The sequence below is a fragment of the Microtus oregoni genome, unplaced genomic scaffold (assembly GCF_018167655.1).
Source record: "Microtus oregoni isolate MIOR12 unplaced genomic scaffold, Mior012 000032F_ref0000030, whole genome shotgun sequence".
NCBI lineage: Eukaryota > Metazoa > Chordata > Mammalia > Rodentia > Cricetidae > Microtus > Microtus oregoni.
In genome coordinates, this window is record NW_024543091.1 from 9,887,952 (window position 1) to 9,907,724 (window position 19,773).

Consider the following 19,773-nt stretch of genomic DNA (forward strand, 5'->3'; position numbering starts at 1 on the left):
AATGAAGATGACCCAGATAGAAGAGGCTTCATCCTCCTTCCCCAGGGCCTCTCCCACCATTTAGCCTGCCAGCCTCTCTTCTGTTGGTTAGTACCATCTCTTCTGAAGCTCCTCTGCTCTTCCCAAGGCCTTTATCCTCTTCCTTCAAGACACAGTGGGACTCTTGGGGCTAGACCTTAGAATCCCTCATCTTTTATTGGTCAAGTTAAATCAGAATCTCCTTCTTCTCATGGTCCCCTTTCTATTTTCATAGCCCACGTGCTTATGACGTGCACAAATTTGTACATATGCACACGTACTACGTCAACCTGTGAGGGAAAGTTTGCGTTTGTCCTTCTGAGTCCAGCCTACTTCACTTAGCATGCCGACCTCCACTTTCATCAGCTTGCCTGCAGACGTTTTTCTTTGTAGTGGAATAAAGTTTCGTGTGTGTGTGTGTGTGTGTGTGTGTGTGTGTGTATCACATTTTCATTATCCTCTGATCTATTGAAGGATATCTAGATTGGTTTCATTTTTCCTCACTAGCATGAATACTGTAGCAGTAAACAAAGGTGTGCACCTGTCTCCAGGACACGTTGACTTATAGTAAAACCAAGAATAGTATAGCTGGGTCACGGAATAGTTCTAATTTTCAGTTTTTGAGGACCCTCCAACACTGATTTCCATATTTGCTATGACATTTGCATTCCTGCCATCGGTTACTAAGTGGCTTTCTTTCCCCACATTCTCACCAGCATTTCTTGTCGTTTGAATTCCTGGTAATCGTCCCAGTTTTTCCCTTTTCTTTTGATATAGGGTCTCTTGTAGCATAGACTGTCTTGACTCTCTATGTAGCCAAGGATGACCTTGAACTTCCGATCCTCCAGCATTCACCACCCAATTGCTGGGAGTACAGGTCTGTGGCTGGTTTATGTGGATTGCAGATTGTAGCCCAGGAGAACCCAGAGGGATTCGAGCCTGCTAGAGAAGCGCCGACTCTACAGACTGAGTCATATCCTCATCCCTACAGCTCTAGTTTTCTTATCCCTGACGGCTAGGCGTGGTGGGAAGTTTATGAACATTTGTTGGCCTTATGTATGTCTTATCTTAGAAGTATTTCTTTCTTTGAGAATTTCACAGTTGTATTTTTGGACATATTCACACTATCTCCCCTCCACCTGACCCTGAGCTTTTTATTTGGCAACCTATGGCTTCTAGGAGGAGCATAATCCTCTGTGTTGGGTAACTCTAATTAAGCACTTTTATATGAATATATATAATATACATAAGCGTATAAAGTAACTAGGTTTCCCTGTGACTTTTGCAAACATCCTTGCAGTTATCCCTTCTCCAGCCGTCTCTCTACTAAGTATGTCTTAGTTGAGATCTCCATTCTTGTTAGTCTATTTATTGAGTAGTTGACCTTTTGATGTTTACATTTGTGCTTCGTTATGTATCCTGTAGGTTAATTCTCTGTCTGCTGTGTAGTTACAAGACCCTACAGGCTGTGTCTTCCACTTTGGTGGTGTTTCCCTTTGCTTGTACAGAAGCCTTTTAGTTTGATGGATTCTGCTTGTCAGCTCTTGGGATCATTTCCTGTTCTGTTTGGATCCTTTCAGAAAAACTTTGTCTATAACTTTTGAGTGTAGTGTTTTACCTAGGTTTCCCTCTGCCAGTTTTAAAGTTCCTGGTCTTATATTAAGGTCTTTGATCCATTTCTTGATATGTGTGTGTGTATATGTGTGCGTGTGCAGGATGGGAGAGATGGACTTAGAATCATTTTTCAGTATGAAAATCCAGCTTTCCCACCATCCCTGTTGAAGATGCTGGCTTTCCCTAATACGTGTTTGGCACCGCTGTCAAACGTTAGATGCCTGGCTGTAGCTGTATGGGCTTATTTCTCCATTCTCTATTCTGTTCCATGTCTTAGTGCCAAAACATATGGCTTCTGTTTTGATAACTCTTTTGTTCTGATAACTCTAGTATAATTTGTTATCAGGTGTGTGATACCTACAGCATTACCCTTTCTTTCTTGGGGTAATGCATGCTTTCATATAAATTTTAGAACCTTTTTGCCTTAATTCTGGAAGAATATCTTTGGAATTTTGTTCAGGATTATGTTGAATCTGCAGATCACTTTTTTGGGAGTTCTCTGTTTTCTGTTTTGTTTTCTTCAGTGTTCTCATTGTAGAGTATGGGACCTCTACCTGTCCCCATTGTAGAGTATGGGACTTCTGCCTGTCCTCATTGTAGACTATAGGACCTCTACCTGTCCTCATTGAGAGTATGGAACTTGTGCCTGTCCCCATTGTAGAGTATAGGACCTTTACCTGTCCTCATTGTAGAGTATGGAACTTCTGCCTGTCTCCATTGTAGAGTATAGGACCTCTACCTGTCCCCATTGTAGAGTATGGGACTTCTGCCTGTCTCCATTGTAGAGTATAGGACCTCTACCTGTCCCCATTGTAGAGTATGGGACTTCTGCTCGTCCTCATTGTAGAATATATGATTTCTGCCTGTCCCCATTGTAGAGTATGGGACTTCTGCTTGTCCTCATTGTAGAATATATGATTTCTGCCTGTCCCCATTGTAGAATATAGGTCTTTTACCTTCTTTGATAGACTTAGTTTTGTTTTCTTTCAAAGCTAAGATTTTTTCCTCCCAATTTTTTCCTCTTCAAATTCATTATCAGTATATAGAAAGGTGACTGGTTTTGTGTGTTGGTTTTGAATCCTGGCACTTTCCTGAAGGTGTCCAAGAGTTTTCTGGTGGAGGTATTTAGGGTTTTTCCATGTTATCTACAAGTCGCGATGCTTTCACCCTGACCGATCCCTTTTGTTTCTTCTGTCTTTGATCCTAGTCTTCCAACACTGTGTTGAGTAAGAGTGGTGAGAGAGGACACCTTTGTCTTGTTTCTGATTTTGTAGGAAATGCTTTTGGTTTGCAGTATCTGTAGAGGTAGTTGATCAAAAGGTAGGCCACATTGATGAGGACAGGGGTAGGGATTTGATTTAAGTTATATAAAATACAAAAAGATGAAAGATTGCAGTCAAGGTTAGAATGCCTCCAGAATAAAAATGGGTGTCATTGTAGCCCAGCCACGTTTTTTTCCCCCAAGGTTCGTGGCATTCTCGACACTGTTGTTCCGTATGGGAATCCATAATAGTGGTTCTTCTCTACTTTATGGAGGAATTTTAACAACTTGGGTACAACTGATAGATGGCTGGCCATATAGTAACATGAAAGGATGCAGCCCCTTTGGAAGTGAGGTTTCCTTGCCCTTTCTCAAATGCAGGGAAGAAGGATTAGTAATACCAAAAGGGCAAAGACCTTGTTGGGTGGAGAATGGGGCGACGTTCTGTTTTGTTGAAGGAAAGGCTCCGTGTCTGCTAAGAACAATAGTGGCTGTAAGAAGCCTGGTGCCACGCGACAGCCCGGGCAGTTGGGGTTTCTCTGAGTATCATTGCACAGAATGTGCTCTAAGTGGGTCAGTGAGCTCTAATCAAACATGTAGATTTGAAGAATAGTGTCGCTGTGTGTTCTGTCACATGACTGCTCAGTGCTCAGGCACCCTGCCAGAAGAGCTACACAAATTGTTCTCCATGTGCCCTGGCTGATCTCAAAAACAAGGCTTATGAATTCTTTTCTCTGACTATGTAAAGAAGCTGAAAATTTATGATGTAATATGGTTTGAGTGATATCTCCCCAATTGTGTAAGAAAAGTAGGTCATTTAGAACATTTGAACACCTGCTTAGATCCATCAGGCTAATGTGGGAAAGGACTGAGGAGTTACTGGGATTATGTTGAGATCATAGCACACTATTTTTCCAGCTAGTGTGTACCTTCCCGTGTTAACTAAAGCAGTATTTGGGACAGGCCGTAGATGAGAATATGGTCAACCTATGGCCTCCATTAGATGTGGAGATCTGTAGGCTCTCATTTTTGCTGTTTACTGCAGACCTGAGTACCCAATTTACTTGATTTCTTGTATGTTACATTCGGGCAGGCCCTGGATGCGTGGAATTGGTGATAGCTTTTATACTTCTGCTATTACGCCTTCCTTGGAAAACAAAGTAAGCTTTTCATGCTTGAGTAAACACATTGATGTATTATGAAGCTGTCAGACTCTTTGAACAATTGGCATCGGCTCAGTTATTCAAATATGTGACTCTTTTCAATGGCTTTTGTGCTTGCTGATGCTTTGGTACAACTAGTAAAAAGAGATTTGCCATCCCTTAAAATAAATCTCAACTGATTGTTAAAGAAATCTCAAGGATTAGCGCCCATTGAGCATCTTGTTCATTATCAACTACGTCCAATTAGTAGAATCATTTGTCTAGATTCATAGTGCATTTACATTATTTTTTTTAAATCTTAAAAACAATTCAGGCAATACTCGTGTCACCTGACCTGTGATCTGTCTCCATCCCTTGATGTTCTCACTGTCCTCTCTTGCCTGTGTTAGTATGGCTTTTTACAGAGAACTTGGTGGGATTTTTTTTTTTTAAGAATTTTGTTTGCATGGTAACCCTTTTAAAGTTCAATTGTGTTTTTAATAATCATTTTTGTTATTTGCATAATACTGAATTATATAACATCTGGCTGGCCTGTTTACTTATTCACAACATGCTTTCTAGTTTTTATTTTAACATCATAATGTGGAGATGTATTTGTGCACTATGCTTGTTTTGGCTCTTTTTAGTTATAGTCTGAGGAGTGGTGCCCAGAGTATATATTGAAAAGTTTTGTCTTTTGTGTGTTGCCTACTCGCTTTTCAGAAGGCACTGCATCTTTGGATCGTTATATAAATATCATTTTTATATAATGTTAATTTATTAAACAAATAAAAGGAGAAGACAATTACTAAGTATCAGGATCCTATAATCAATGTTTGGAGCTTCCTGTCATCCTAGTACAGATGCTCTCGGTCATTGCACCATTCGGATCCGCTGGGAACAGGAGCCTCTTGCCTTCCCTGGGCTTGTGAGAACCCCAACTCCAATGTTTCTATAGGTAATGTGCTTCCACGTCACCAGTAGCATGCTTGTTTTTCAGCTGGACTATGTTCCACGTCGTAGTTCTCTAGAGATGTCTACTAGTGGAAGTTGAAGACTTAACACTTTTAGTTTCTTGCCTTTCTACTATTGCCATGCTGGTTTTATCCATGCAGATGGTATAGTATTCATTTATATTATGATTTTCTCTTCTTCACTCCATCCCCGTTTGCTTGTTTTGTCGTCTCCACGTGGAGAGTTGCAGATGTCTTCTTTGTGCCACATGAGACAATCCCTGAGATGAGGTTTTTTTTTTTTGTTTGTTTGTTTGTTTTTTTGTTTTTCAAAATTCCATCTGGGAGCCTATATATTTGGTTTCTGTGTAGTTTGATTATTCTCAGGGATTGTGGTTCAGGGGCATATGGGACTCTCCCTGGGAATTTGTTTGTTTTTCTGAAATTGGTTGATTTGCTATCCTGAGTGTTATATTGTTCTTTTAAATTTACATCCACATTTTGGTAGTTTTCTGGGGAAAGTGTGGGAAAAGCAAATTTTTCATATTTGGGTGGGAAATGATTTCTTGTCTTTAAGGCAGCGTGCCATTGACTCTTCATTCAGGTTTGTGTCAGGCCCAGTGCCATTCTGAATTCAAACTCCTTGTTGTTGCCCCTGTATGTCACTCCTCTTTGGAAATTTAGAAATTCCAACTGGTCCTGTATTTACTGTAGAACCATTCGTTCAGTTAGTCCGGTGTTCCTTACTTATGGTTTTTATTTTCATTCTTAGTTATTTTTGCATTGTTGTGATCAGAATAACTGACAGAAACAAGGGAGGAAAGATTGATTTTGGCTTATGGCTTTAGTCCATCCTCGTAGGGTAGAGAGATGCATTTCTGGCATGTGAGCCCAAGGAGAGGCCTATTCACATCGTGATGGGCCAGTATTCAGAGGGAGTGAGGGGAAGCCCGGTTCTGGGCTGTAACCACCAAGTGATAGTGATACACCTTTGCCAGCTACCAAGTGATGGTGATACACCTTTGCCAGCTACCAAGTGATGGTGATACACCTTTGCCAGCAAGGCTGCAACTGCCACCGACTGTAGCTTCCTTAAGTCCCTGCCTCACAGCCCCACCAGCTGGGAAATGAGTGTTTCAAACAGGAGGCTGTGGGATACAGTTCCGATCTAACTGTAACGTGTTTGTGTTGTTCTGACCCTGTGCCCTTGGGAACCAGAAAGCCATGTTCTGTAGTTTTCTGTGGTTTTTTGGCATGGATTATTAATTACTTGTGGAGTTGTTTAGTTTCTGTCTCTGTCTCTCTTTCTCTGGTTTTGTTTTCCCATCTCTGAGTTATTCCAAGCTTCTTCTGAGGAAATTTGTTAATTTTACTTACCTCTCTTAGAATCTTTTGAAGAGGCTACATTATTTTTACATTTCCAAGTGTTTTTTAAATTCAAATTTTCTTGATTTGATAACATAAAGCTTCAGCTACCCCCCGCCCCCCCACTGAATCCTATACTTTTTAACTGATGAAGTTTTCTTTGGTTCCTTGTATTGTTTCTTTGTGGTGTGTTTATGCAAGCTTGTGTGTGTGTGTGTGTGTGTGTGTGTGTGTACACCCACCTGGATTCTTGCATATTGTAGGCTTTTTTTCTTAGGTATCTAGAGAATCTAGACTCCGTTTAAATTAGAGATCCAGGTCCTGGCAGTGTGGTTGAGCTGAGCCTGTGCAGACACTGTATGTGTTGGGGGTGGGGCGTCATGCCAGCTGTTCTCTAGGATGATTGGTGTCACTTGGTCTGTGCCCATTCCTGGAGTCCTGGTTGCCCCCAGACAGGAGGGTGAGCTCTTTCTGGTAAAGCCCCCATGCTGTCAGTTAACCTATTGCCTGGTGTGAAGGGCAGGAAAGAGAAGACAAGGATTTATCTGTTTCTTAAAAATGAATTTTCAATCAGTTTTCCTTACATTAGAGGCACTTGACCTAATTTCTTTATGGCTACTTAACAGCACAGCTCTTCTTTTCCCTCCCTCCCTCCCTCCCTCCCTCCCTCCCTCCCATTCTCCTTCTCTCCTTCCCTCCCTCTCTCCCTCCCTCCCTCCCTCTCTCCTCTCCCTCCCTCTCTCCTTCTCTCCCTCCCTCCTTCTCTCCCTCCCTTCCTCTTTCCCTCTCCCCTCCCTCTCTCCCTCCCTCTCTCCTTCTCTCCCTCCCTCCTTCTCTCCCTCCCTCCCTCCCTCCCTCCCTCTCTCCTTCTCTCCCTCCCTCCTTCTCTCCCTCCCTCCCTCCCTCCCTCCCTCTCTCCTTCTCTCCCTTCCTCCCTCTCTCCTTCTCTCCCTTCCTCCCTCTCTCCTTCTCTCCCTTCCTCCCTCTCTCCTTCTCTCCCTCCCTCTCTCCTTCTCTCCCTTCCTCCCTCCCTCCCTCTCTCCTTCCCTCCCTCCCTCTCTCTCTCTCTCCTCCCTTCCTCTTTCCCTCTCCCCTCTTACTTTATGATTATTTGTCCTGCTTTTTGGCTTTAAGAATTTTGTTGTATAACTGTCTAGTTTACCTCTTGCTTTGTATGTTCTCAATCTTCATAGGCTTATTGCATATTTTTATATTTGTGTTGATCTCTGTATATATTTTAGTATGTTGTTAAAGGGTATAGAAGAAAGATTTACATATTCATTGTGTTGCAGCCGTGGGGAACCAGTATGGACTTTTGATTCCTAGTCAAAATATTTTCCTACTTGCTGCACACAATGTGAGATATTACATCTATGACCAATGGAATTATTTTGTTATGCTTTATATAAACAGTAGTTTTAATTAAAATTATTCTAAAATATATTATTCTTAGGCTTATACGCGTCTATATAATATCATAATTTTAATATTTTGATAAATATAAGATGTGACAATCTATTCTCATGAAGTTGCTCATTCATTTTTTAAACATTTTTATTTTTAAATACTTGTAGATGGACAGAAATTTGCAAGAATTAGATGTCTCGAGAGGTACTTTGTACACAGTATGCCAATGGTGTCTTCATAGGATCAGTTTACTGCTCAAATTAAGTTAACATTGGTACAGTCTTCATTAGTTCTAAAAGACAAACTGAAATGTTCTATTAGCTCAAAGAGCCATGCAAATGTATATGAAACTTATGTTACACCATTTTCTCTTTCAGCAATTTTTCCAGCTAGTCAAATTACGGAAGCTTGGACTCAGTGATAATGAAATTCAGCGGCTTCCTCCAGAAATAGCAAACTTCATGCAGCTGGTGGAACTCGATGTGTCTCGAAATGGTAAGAAGACATCCGACTTGGAATGTCCTCTTGTCTTTTTTGATGCTGGGGACATGATTGATAAAAGTGAGTGTATAAAGGTTATTGGAGATGCTTTTTCTGGTTATGGAAGAGCTGTGTGCATTTTTCGTGTGGAAAATAATGAGATTTAAAGTTTATGTTTTTGAGACATCTCATGTTGAGGGGAGCTGTGGGCTGCATTCCTGCCACCCAGCTCCCAGCCACTGGCTATCTTTACCTGAAATAACAACACACAAACTATTCTTTTAAACACTGCCTGGCCCATTTGGTCTAGCTTCTTACCGGCTAATTCTTAGATCTTGATTTCCCATTTCTATTTATGTGTGTAGCACCCCAAGGTGCGCTTACCGGAAAGATTCTAGCCTATGTCCATCCTGGGTTGGAGCTTCATCGCCTCTGTCTGAGGCGTCTTACCTCACCTCCTCTTCCTCCCAGCATTCTGTTCTGTTTATTCCACCCACCTATGTTCTAACCTATCAGGGCTAAGCAGTTTCTTTATTAATTAACCAATGACCTTCCTCCATCAATCTCACTTTGTAGTTCAGGCTGCTCTTGAATTTGCAAACCTCCAGCTTCACCCTCTCCAGATACTAGGATCCCAGGCCCGTCTCACTATACTTGGCTTTAAATAGTTTGGTTAACTTCAAATATTTGCCAACACTATTTTTGTAGCTTCTAAAAAGTGGCTTCAGTCTTCACCTCTCTTGGCTGGAGACCGCCTTGACTTAACTTGCTCGGTTTGGTTGGGTTTGGTTTGGTCACTGTGTAACTCTGTCTGGCCTGGTACGCACCGCGTGGCCCTGCTGGCCTTGTCAATGTAGCAGCCCTCTTGCCTCTGCCTCCCAAGTTCTAGGACTGGAGGTGACCATGACCAGCACTCACCCATGTTCCTGAGCCTGACGTGGAGAGCTGGTGGTGAATGCTTATTTGGACACTGGTGTAGAGAAGCCATGCCCCAGGGAAAGGTTAATTCTCCTGACTGCAGCTGAGTGCACTCCCCGCCAGCCTGCTGATTACAGTGAGCTGCCTTCTGTCATCTTAATTAGGCTTCTGATGCTTCTGTCCTCTTGCTTTTAGGTGACTTATTTGTGAGTTTATCTTGAATTTCTGCCCTTACTAAGTCTATCTTTTCCCTTATTAAACAGTGAACGAGGGAGATGCAGACACAAATAGAGCCCTGTCGGAGCCGCCCAGCACCACCGCAGCTTTTATTGAAAGTGCTGAAGTGGCAGCTCCTGGAGACAGGATTCAGTCTTCCAAGGACCCTTATAATTCCCCAGGCTAGGCCCCAACGCAGTCGGAATTATTTATATAGAGGGTAACTGTTCCATTTCTCTTTTATTACACACCTCTTTTGGTTTTTTTTTTTTAAAGTGTAAATTGTTGTTCGGTTTCCTGTCTCCCACAGACACCCCAGGCCTGGGCACCATATCTGTAAGTGGATCTTTGTCACAGTAGTGAAGCAAATGATCCCTTCCTCTTTTCTCGCACCCCCTCGATCCCATTGTTGGGAGTTATCTTTTGGAGGAGCCGGGCTTCATTGATGCAGTGTCTTTTGTTATTCATGAAAGTCAGTTCTTACTTTGAAGGTACTGGGTGGGTGGGTGTTTTAGACTCCTGGCGCGTGCATTACAGAACAAAAGGTAGCTCAGGTAAAATGGATTTCACAGAAGGCTGGGAGCAGAACTGACATTCCAATAGCTTCGGTAGATTTGGGGTTCATTGCCTCTGTCTCACTGCTTCTTCAGTCCTCTCCCCCGGGAGGAGGGTTTCTCCTAGCTTACCTTTTTATGTCACCCGTCAGATAGAAGCTACAAAATGGCTGCCCTGGGAGAGGCAGGGCAAAGGTTCGTTCTCTCTCTCTCTCTCTCTCTCTCTCTCTCTCTCTCTCTCTCTCTCAACACACTGGAGTTAGGATTGGACCTGGCCAGGCTGGAAGTGCTTCTAGGAAGGTGCCTATAAGACCGTGCTGTGACATACATGATGGAAATGACATGTCATAGCAGTAACTTGAGTTATTAAAAAAAAAGTTATAAAGCTGCCTACTAATTCTGCAGAGAAGCAGAGACCATGTGAAATGAAACCTCAATCACAAAGTCTGAGGAAATAAAAAGCAATTTTGAAATTGGAATTAGGAAGGAGAAATTAAATAGGGGCCCAGAAGTACTTGATGAAAGAGGAGCAGTGGTTAGTTTTGTGTTTCCTGTGATGGGGATCCCTGGGGTTTGGTAGTGACTGTTGCTTCCTGGCTCACCAGTTCTCAGGACAGCAGAGAGCTTCATGCCTCTTCCATGCGTTCATTTTTAACCTTCAGCATGTTAACAAACGAAGCTAAGCATGTCTGAAGTCCGTGTCAGGGTGTAGCGTTTCCTGTCCCGAGGATGCTCACTTTGAACTTTTGTAATATCTCATTGCCAGCTTTACCTTCTGTCAGTGTTGGGACCTTGTGAAGGACCCAGCAGTTTTTTCATGTTTTCTGAGACTGTTTGAGAAGTGCCAAGGGCCTTAAACTGTCCTGGAAGAGCCCTGCCTTCATAAGTAACCTGCTAGAGAAGGTGGTATATTGAAGGGAGTAAGGGGAGACAGGCACATGGGATGGGGGTACGAACCACCATACAAGCATGGAGAATGCAGTATGGAGCACGGGTGGGTTCAGGGATTTAAGGTTATACAAGCCTGCCAGAGTGACACATCAAAACAAGGTCCCTGCTTTTATAACCAACAGGAACAGGGTCTCAGGTCACTTCCAGATGGGCAGATCTCAGTGTGCTTCCTTTTCCTTCTATTTACTATTAATTTTTGGCAGATAGAACCACATCAATATAAATTTCCATGGCAACTGAATATATAAATAAAAGTCACAAAACCTCCAGCCCGAGAGGCAGTGTGAGAGCCTACTCTGTACACTTGAAGCATTGTGAGGTCTGGGGCCGTTGTCTGAGGCCTGTCTAGTCTCTGCTTCTCTGTTGCACTAATTGGAGCTGCCTGCTGCAGACAGAAGCTGATTGTGTGAGTTCCCTGCCCAGCCTTTGGCTTGTACAAGAGCCCAAACCAGGGCTGGCTGCTTCTTGATCAGGCTTTCAATGGCTTCTTCAGTTCCTGTGTTTCTAAAAATCAGTGCTTTGACCATGGAGTAGGAAGGCGAGGTGTTGATACAGCCACTGGATTACTCCGTGTTGAACCTGAACATGCAGTGGTTACCTGAAAGGTTTATTAAATTGAACATTCTGAAGTGGTGGGTCTAGAGTTGACCTTGAGGTTGGGCCTTGGTTCCCAGGGGCTGCGAATCCTGCCAGTCCATGAGACAGTAGCAGATTTTCGAAGTTACCACTCGGACTTGCTACAGACATCCTTCAGAAGTTCCATGTGATTATGAGCCTAACTTCTCTCTGCCACAGACAACCCTGCATCTCTGTGTGTAACGTGGGAATATCCAGAATGTTCCCTACTGAGGACAGTATGCTAGAGCTGACTTAAGCTCACGTTTATTTGGATTCTCTTTCCTTGCTTACATGAAAGATAAGAGAGTTTTGTGTTTCTCTCCAAGGAAGTCTATAAAGATTTTTCAAAGGACTGTTTCCTGGGCCAAGGAGAGCTGTCTGGACCTCCAAACCTTTTGTGCCTTTGTTTTCTGATATTTCAGGCACAAAGTCAAGGGAGATATGGGCTTGTAGTGAAGAGTGAGCTCACGAGGCAAGGGCAGTGCTTGTGGGTATTCTAGGAGCGAGGGCTTGCTTGTTTGTTTGGGTGGGGGTGTGGAATCGAGGCTGCTCCAGAATTACTTGCTAGGGACCTTGGGCCAGAGTCCTATGTTTGTCATCAGTATCGGATCAGCTTTGGATTGGCTCTTAGCTCTGCTGGGCTGTGTTCTGTGAAGGGGTGGAATGAGGCCCTACTTCTTGTGTGATACAAGTGAGCACCAAGTTTCATGTTAAACATGCAGGGACCAAAATATATTGAGAGAAAAAGATACTCCATGTCTTCCTTGAATGTAGATTAAAGGATGACTGGAATAGAGTACATGGGATTGATATCTGGATGCGGTGTTAAAATCATATATAAAGGGCTGGAGAGATGGCTCAGCGGTTAAGAGCTTTGCCTGCTCTTCCAAAGGTCCTGAGTTCAATTCCCAGCAACCACATGGTGGCTCACAGCCATCTGTAATGAGGTGCCCTCTTCTGGCCTTCTGGCATACACACAGACAGAATATTGTATACATAATAAATAAACAAATATTAAAAAAAATCATATATAAAACTGGACAGACGTCCAGTTCAAGTATGACACATTTTCTGCAGTGCAGTGCCTTTAGCTCGATGCTGGAACTCTATGTCTGTTTCTCGTGTCCACCTTTTCGTAGCTGTCCTAGGGAAATGGCCTCTCATACAAGAAAAGATATTGACCCATAACATGAACTGCTACCCAAGGACCCATGGCAGACTTTCCTAATGCAGCATGTTTTCAGCCCCCGTGTTAGTAGACTGAGTTTTATAGTTGATGTGTAATCTGAGTTAAACCCTTGAACCATGTCATTCCCCTTTTAGTTTAGTTTCCCCTGGAATATAAGGCCTAGACCACTGGCACTAGTAGAGGTCATTGTTGGTGTGTAACACTTAATATTGAATCATGGTGAGAACACGATCCATTTGCCAGTTTTATCCATGTGTTGCTGTGTATGAGACCTTATAACACTGCATACAATATGCATTTCTGATGTTGAAAGTAGCTTTGTGTTAGTGTTTACAAATCAATAACACTTTGCTTTTTGGAAAATAAATATTGAGATTAAAAGGGCAATTTAATTAAAAGAGTAATGAAGAATATGGGAGTATTACAGTTATGAAGATGGGGTGGACACGGCCGGGTGGAGGGGTGCTGGTTAGTATTAGCACACTGAGCCAAAGTAGCCTGAGGCTTATTTTGCTCGTAAGAGAAATCCTGACTTGTGACTGACTGCCCAGCAAACAGGAGCCACCAGGAACTTAGGTATAGGGTCTTTCCAGTGTATGTGCCATGGATGCCCCGCAGGGAGTGCAGAACCCATCTCCTCACTGAGCTTTGACTTGGTTTAATGCGTAGGGTGGTTCTTCTGTCCAAGCCGGGGACGCTGAACAATGTCCGTGGTCCGCAGCATTGGCTTGAAACCTGCTGAAGTGGCTGTGTTTGCTTCTGAGTCTGCCTTGAGGAGGGGCCTTTCTGGCAGCACAAATCTAGAGTATCTGTATGTCCTCCTCCTCAGCTGCACGGCTCTTGCACTTGGTTTCTTTGTGATTAACTACATTCATCCTCATCAGAAAAGCTGCATGAGTCTGCTTTTACCTGTGGATTCTTCAGACACGCCCTAATGAAGTTCTCGTTTCTCTGGCTGCCTGCCTTGGGCCCTGGATGAATACTCTGCTTAGCACATTGCACAGTGGCTGGACCTGGAGAGTTTCCTTGTCCCTGTCATCATTAACCATGAAAGACATCAGAAAAGGAAGCACAGCGCTCGACTCACTTGGCTGGTGCAGGGCAGCTAAATGGCTCTCAGCATAGAGCTTGTCCCTTGCTTTTCAAGTATTTCAGCTTCTTCACTTGACCCCTTTCTGCCTAGCTTGTACCTTCTCATGAGTTAATACAGAAAAAATAGGGTTGCCTTGGACTTGCTAAACTCAAAGTACCATATACTTAGTTATATTCTGTTACTGTGAAGAGACACCATAACCAAGGCAACTTATAAAAGAAAGCATTTAACTGGGGATAGTTTCAGAGGGTGAGTCCATGACATGTTAGTGGGGGGCAGGAAGGCATGGTGCTGAAGTAGTAGCTGAGAGCTTGCATCCCGATCCACAGGCAGCAGGTTGGGCCTGCTATGGGTTTTTTTTTTTTTAATTTATTTATTTATTAAGGATTTCTGCCTCGTCCCCACAACCGCTTCCCATTTCCCTCCCCCGATCAAGTCCCCCCCCCCCATCTGCTCGAAGAGCAATCAGGGTTCCCTGACCTGTAGGAAGCCCAAGGACTGCCCACCTCTATCCAGGTCTCGTAAGGTGAGCATTCAAACTGCCTAGGCTCCCACAAAGCCAGTACGTGCAGTAGGATCAAAAACCCACTGCAATTGTTCTTGAATTCTCAGTATTCCTCCTTGTCCGCTATGTTCAGCTAGTCCGGATTTATCCCATGCTTTTTCAGACCTAGGCCAGCTGGCCTTGGTGAGATCCCAATAGAACATCCCCATTGTCTTAGTGTGTGGGTGCACCCCTCGCGGTACTGAGTTCCTTGCTCGTGCTCCGTCTCCTTCTGCTCCTGATTTGGACCTTGAGATTTCTGTCCGGTGCTCCCGTGTGGGTCTTGAAGCCTCAAAGCCCATTCTCAGTGGCACACCTCCTCCAGCAAGGCGACACCTCCATCCTTCTTAAATAGTCCACCAACTGAGAACCAAACATTCAAGTATCAGTCTGTGGGGGCATTCCTATTCAAACCACCACAGTACTTAATTTCAGTTTATAGTGATCATTTTTAAGTGAAGGCAGAAAGGAATTGGGCTTCTGTGATTAGAAAATGATATTCCAGGGTTAGAGAGATGGCTTAGAGGTTAAACCACAAGTCCCTTTTGATGAACATATTTATACTCTTTTCTTATGTTTCTTGCCATTCCTCAGTCTTTTTTGCCCTGTCTAGAAGGATCTCCCTCGGGTCCCTGACTTGCCCATGCTATACCTGAACATAGGGATAGAACACCTCTCCTAAGGTGGTTCCTGTCCCATTATCAGCAAAATTGTACTGAAAATAGTATATTTATATAGCATTCTCTTTTTCTTTTTTAAATTAGCAAGTCTATAATAACTGAAAACAACACCTCTGAGTATATATATTTTAGGACAAATTCTTTATTTAATTACAGGTTCTTTAAAGACTTTTTTCGATTTTTCAGTGGCATTTTATTTCCCCATGAGTGTTCCTCAGCCTTTCCATACTAAGTTGTTGCTCTTACTCATTGACTCCCCTCCCCCAGAATAAGGGTAGGTTCGTATCCAGCAGGCTGCTGCAGAAAGCAAAACTAACCACAAAGCCTTCTCTTGGAATTAAACCACATTGGGTGGAGGGATTCCGATACCATTCAGGGGATTGTGGGTGTCGGCACTACTGCTCACAGCCCTGAGAGTAGCTGGGGCCGGGGCCCACACTGCTTGCTTCACTTTGATTTTGAGGTCATCCAGTTTGTCACGTCGGTCTGGCTTGAGGCAAGGGGCACTGAGCCGTGGGGCAGTTGAATGCTGGATGATCTAAGCCACATTCCCTCACAATTGCACAGCATATCACCTAGAAAAGACAGCTCTGGGAAAGGGACAAAGGACTGAGAAGCATTCCTAAGAACTGACTTGGTGGGTATGTGTAGCGATGGTTTGATTTTTAGTTACTGGTGTGAGTCCTCGATAAGCTTTTGGTCCAGTTAACATATTGCTCAAAGCCAGTAATGAAAGTGATGACAGATTCCTTCTGGAAAACAAAGCAGCCATACATCATGGTGCATTAAAAACTCCTTTTAGTTAGCTGTAGTTCTTGTTTTTGTGTGTGTGTGCAGGTTGTGTGCGTGCGTGTGTGTGTGTGTGTGTGTGTGCATCCATCCACCTTGTTCCTGAGGTAGGTCTCTCACTGGTGTGTGTGTGTGTGTGTGCAGGTTGTGTGTGTGTGTGTGTGTGTGTGCAGGTTGTGTGTGTGTATCCACCTTGTTCCTGAGGTAGGTCTCTCACTGATCTGTGTGTGTGTGTGTGTGTGCAGGTTGTGTGTGTGCATCCATCCACCTTGTTCCTGAGGTAGGTCTCTCACTGGTGTGTGTGTGTGTGCAGGTTGTGTGTGTGTGTGTGTGTGCAGGTTGTGTGTGTGTATCCACCTTGTTCCTGAGGTAGGTCTCTCACTGATCTGTGTGTGTGTGTGTGTGTGTGTGTGCAGGTTGTGTGTGCATCCATCCACCTTGTTCCTGAGGTAGGTCTCTCACTGATCTGTGTGTGTGTGTGTGTGTGTGTGTGTGCGTGCAGGTTGTGTGTGTGTATCCACCTTGTTCCTGAGGTAGGTCTCTCACTGATCTGTGTGTGTGTGTGTGTGTGTGTGTGTGTGTGTGCGTGCAGGTTGTGTGTGTGTATCCACCTTGTTCCTGAGGTAGGTCTCTCACTGATCTGTGTGTGTGTGTGTGTGTGTGTGCGTGCAGGTTGTGTGTGTGTATCCACCTTGTTCCTGAGGTAGGTCTCTCACTGATCTGTGTGTGTGTGTGTGTGTGTGTGTGCGTGCAGGTTGTGTGTGTGTATCCACCTTGTTCCTGAGGTAGGTCTCTCACTGATCTGTGTGTGTGTGTGTGTGTGTGTGTGTGCAGGTTGTGTGTGTGTGTGTGTGTGTGTGCAGGTTGTGTGTGTGTGTATCCACCTTGATCCTGAGGTAGGTCTCTCACTGATCTGTGTGTGTGTGTGTGTGTGCGTGTGCAGGTTGTGTGTGTGTGTGTGTGTGTGCAGGTTGTGTGTGTGTATCCACCTTGATCCTGAGGTAGGTCTCTCACTGATCTGTGTGTGTGTGTGTGTGCATCCATCCACCTTGTTCCTGACGTAGGTCTCTCACTGATCTGTGTGTGTGTGTGTGTGCAGGTTGTGTGTGTGTGTGTGTGTGTGCAGGTTGTGTGTGTGTGTGTGCAGGTTGTGTGTGTGTATCCACCTTGTTCCTGAGGTAGGTCTCTCACTGATCTGTGTGTGTGTGTGTGTGTGTGTGTGTGCAGGTTGTGTGTGCATCCATCCACCTTGTTCCTGAGGTAGGTCTCTCACTGATCTGTGTGTGTGTGTGTGTGTGTGTGTGCGTGCAGGTTGTGTGTGTGTATCCACCTTGTTCCTGAGGTAGGTCTCTCACTGATCTGTGTGTGTGTGTGTGTGTGTGTGTGCAGGTTGTGTGTGTGTGTGTGTGTGTGCAGGTTGTGTGTGTGTGTGTGTGTGTGCAGGTTGTGTGTGTGTGTATCCACCTTGATCCTGAGGTAGGTCTCTCACTGATCTGTGTGTGTGTGTGTGTGTGTGCGTGTGCAGGTTGTGTGTGTGTGTGTGTGTGTGTGCAGGTTGTGTGTGTGTATCCACCTTGATCCTGAGGTAGGTCTCTCACTGATCTGTGTGTGTGTGTGTGTGCATCCATCCACCTTGTTCCTGAGGTAGGTCTCTCACTGGTGTGTGTGTGTGTGTGTGTGCAGGTTGTGTGTGTGTATCCACCTTGTTCCTGAGGTAGGTCTCTCACTGATCTGTGTGTGTGTGTGTGTGTGTGTGTGTGTGTGTGTGTGTGCAGGTTGTGTGTGCATCCATCCACCTTGTTCCTGAGGTAGGTCTCTCACTGATCTGTGTGTGTGTGTGTGTGTGTGTGTGTGCAGGTTGTGTGTGTGTATCCACCTTGTTCCTGAGGTAGGTCTCTCACTGATCTCTGTGTGTGTGTGTGTGTGTGTGTGTGTGTGCAGGTTGTCTGTGTGCATCCATCCACCTTGTTCCTGAGGTAGGTCTCTCACTGATCCGTGTGTGTGTGTGTGCAGGTTGTGTGTGTGTGTGTGTGCAGGTTGTGTGTGTGTATCCACCTTGATCCTGAGGTAGGTCTCTCACTGATCTGTGTGTGTGTGTGTGTGTGTGCATCCATCCACCTTGTTCCTGAGGTAGGTCTCTCACTGATCTGTGTGTGTGTGTGTGTGTGTGTGTGCAGGTTGTGTGTGTGTATCCACCTTGATCCTGAGGTAGGTCTCTCACTGATCTGTGTGTGTGTGTGTGTGTGTGTGTGCGTGCAGGTTGTGTGTGTGTATCCACCTTGTTCCTGAGGTAGGTCTCTCACTGATCTGTGTATGTGTGTGTGTGTGTGTGTGTGTGTGCAGGTTATGTGTGTGTATCCACCTTGTTCCTGAGGTAGGTCTCTCACTGATCCGTGTGTGTGTGTGTGCAGGTTGTGTGTGTGTGTGTGTGTGTGCAGGTTGTGTGTGTGTGTGTGTGTGCAGGTTGTGTGTGTGCATCCATCCACCTTGTTCCTGAGGTAGGTCTCTCACTGATCCGTGTTTGTGTGTGTGCAGGTTGTGTGTGTGTGTGTGTGTGCAGGTTGTGTGTGTGTATCCACCTTGATCCTGAGGTAGGTCTCTCACTGATCTGTGTGTGTGTGTGTGTGCATCCATCCACCTTGTTCCTGAGGTAGGTCTCTCACTGATCTGTGTGTGTGTGTGTGTGCAGGTTGTGTGTGTGTGTGTGTGTGTGCAGGTTGTGTGTGTGTATCCACCTTGATCCTGAGGTAGGTCTCTCACTGATCTGTGTGTGTGTGTGTGTGTGTGTGCGTGCAGGTTGTGTGTGTGTATCCACCTTGTTCCTGAGGTAGGTCTCTCACTGATCTCTGTGTGTGTGTGTGTGTGTGTGTGTGTGCAGGTTGTGTGTGTGTATCCACCTTGTTCCTGAGGTAGGTCTCTCACTGATCCGTGTGTGTGTGTGTGCAGGTTGTGTGTGTGTGTGTGTGCAGGTTGTGTGTGTGTGTGTGTGCAGGTTGTGTGTGTGTATCCACCTTGATCCTGAGGTAGGTCTCTCACTGATCTGTGTGTGTGTGTGTGTGCATCCATCCACCTTGTTCCTGAGGTAGGTCTCTCACTGATCTGTGTGTGTGTGTGTGTGCAGGTTGTGTGTGTGTGTGTGTGTGCAGGTTGTGTGTGTGTATCCACCTTGTTCCTGAGGTAGGTCTCTCACTGATCTGTGTGTGTGTGTGTGTGCAGGTTGTGTGTGTGCATCCATCCACCTTGTTCCTGAGGTAGGTCTCTCACTGATCTGTGTGTGTGTGTGTGTGTGTGTGTGTGCGTGCAGGTTGTGTGTGTGTATCCACCTTGTTCCTGAGGTAGGTCTCTCACTGATCTGTGTGTGTGTGTGTGTGTGTGTGTGTGTGCGTGCAGGTTGTGTGTGTGTATCCACCTTGTTCCTGAGGTAGGTCTCTCACTGATCTGTGTGTGTGTGTGTGTGTGTGTGTGTGCGTGCAGGTTGTGTGTGTGTATCCACCTTGTTCCTGAGGTAGGTCTCTCACTGATCTGTGTGTGTGTGTGTGTGTGTGTGTGTGTGTGTGCGTGCAGGTTGTGTGTGTGTATCCACCTTGTTCCTGAGGTAGGTCTCTCACTGATCTGTGTGTGTGTGTGTGTGTGTGCAGGTTGTGTGTGTGTGTGTGTGTGTGTGCAGGTTGTGTGTGTGTGTATCCACCTTGATCCTGAGGTAGGTCTCTCACTGATCTGTGTGTGTGTGTGTGTGTGCGTGTGCAGGTTGTGTGTGTGTGTGTGTGTGCAGGTTGTGTGTGTGTATCCACCTTGATCCTGAGGTAGGTCTCTCACTGATCTGTGTGTGTGTGTGTGTGCATCCATCCACCTTGTTCCTGACGTAGGTCTCTCACTGATCTGTGTGTGTGTGTGTGTGTGCAGGTTGTGTGTGTGTGTGTGTGTGTGTGCAGGTTGTGTGTGTGTGTGTGCAGGTTGTGTGTGTGTATCCACCTTGTTCCT

At 44.8% G+C, this 19,773-nt stretch overlaps 1 protein-coding gene across 1 annotated transcript in view; it reads left to right on the plus strand.

Moving 5' to 3' along the window:
* Positions 1–19,773, plus strand: part of Lrrc1 (leucine rich repeat containing 1) — a 122,075-nt gene that overhangs the window by 34,173 nt on the left and 68,129 nt on the right. Inside the window, exon 2 of the mRNA XM_041679849.1 lies at positions 8,138–8,255. Coding sequence (XP_041535783.1) covers positions 8,138–8,255 — 118 coding nt within the window. The remainder of the gene's footprint in view (positions 1–8,137; positions 8,256–19,773) is intronic.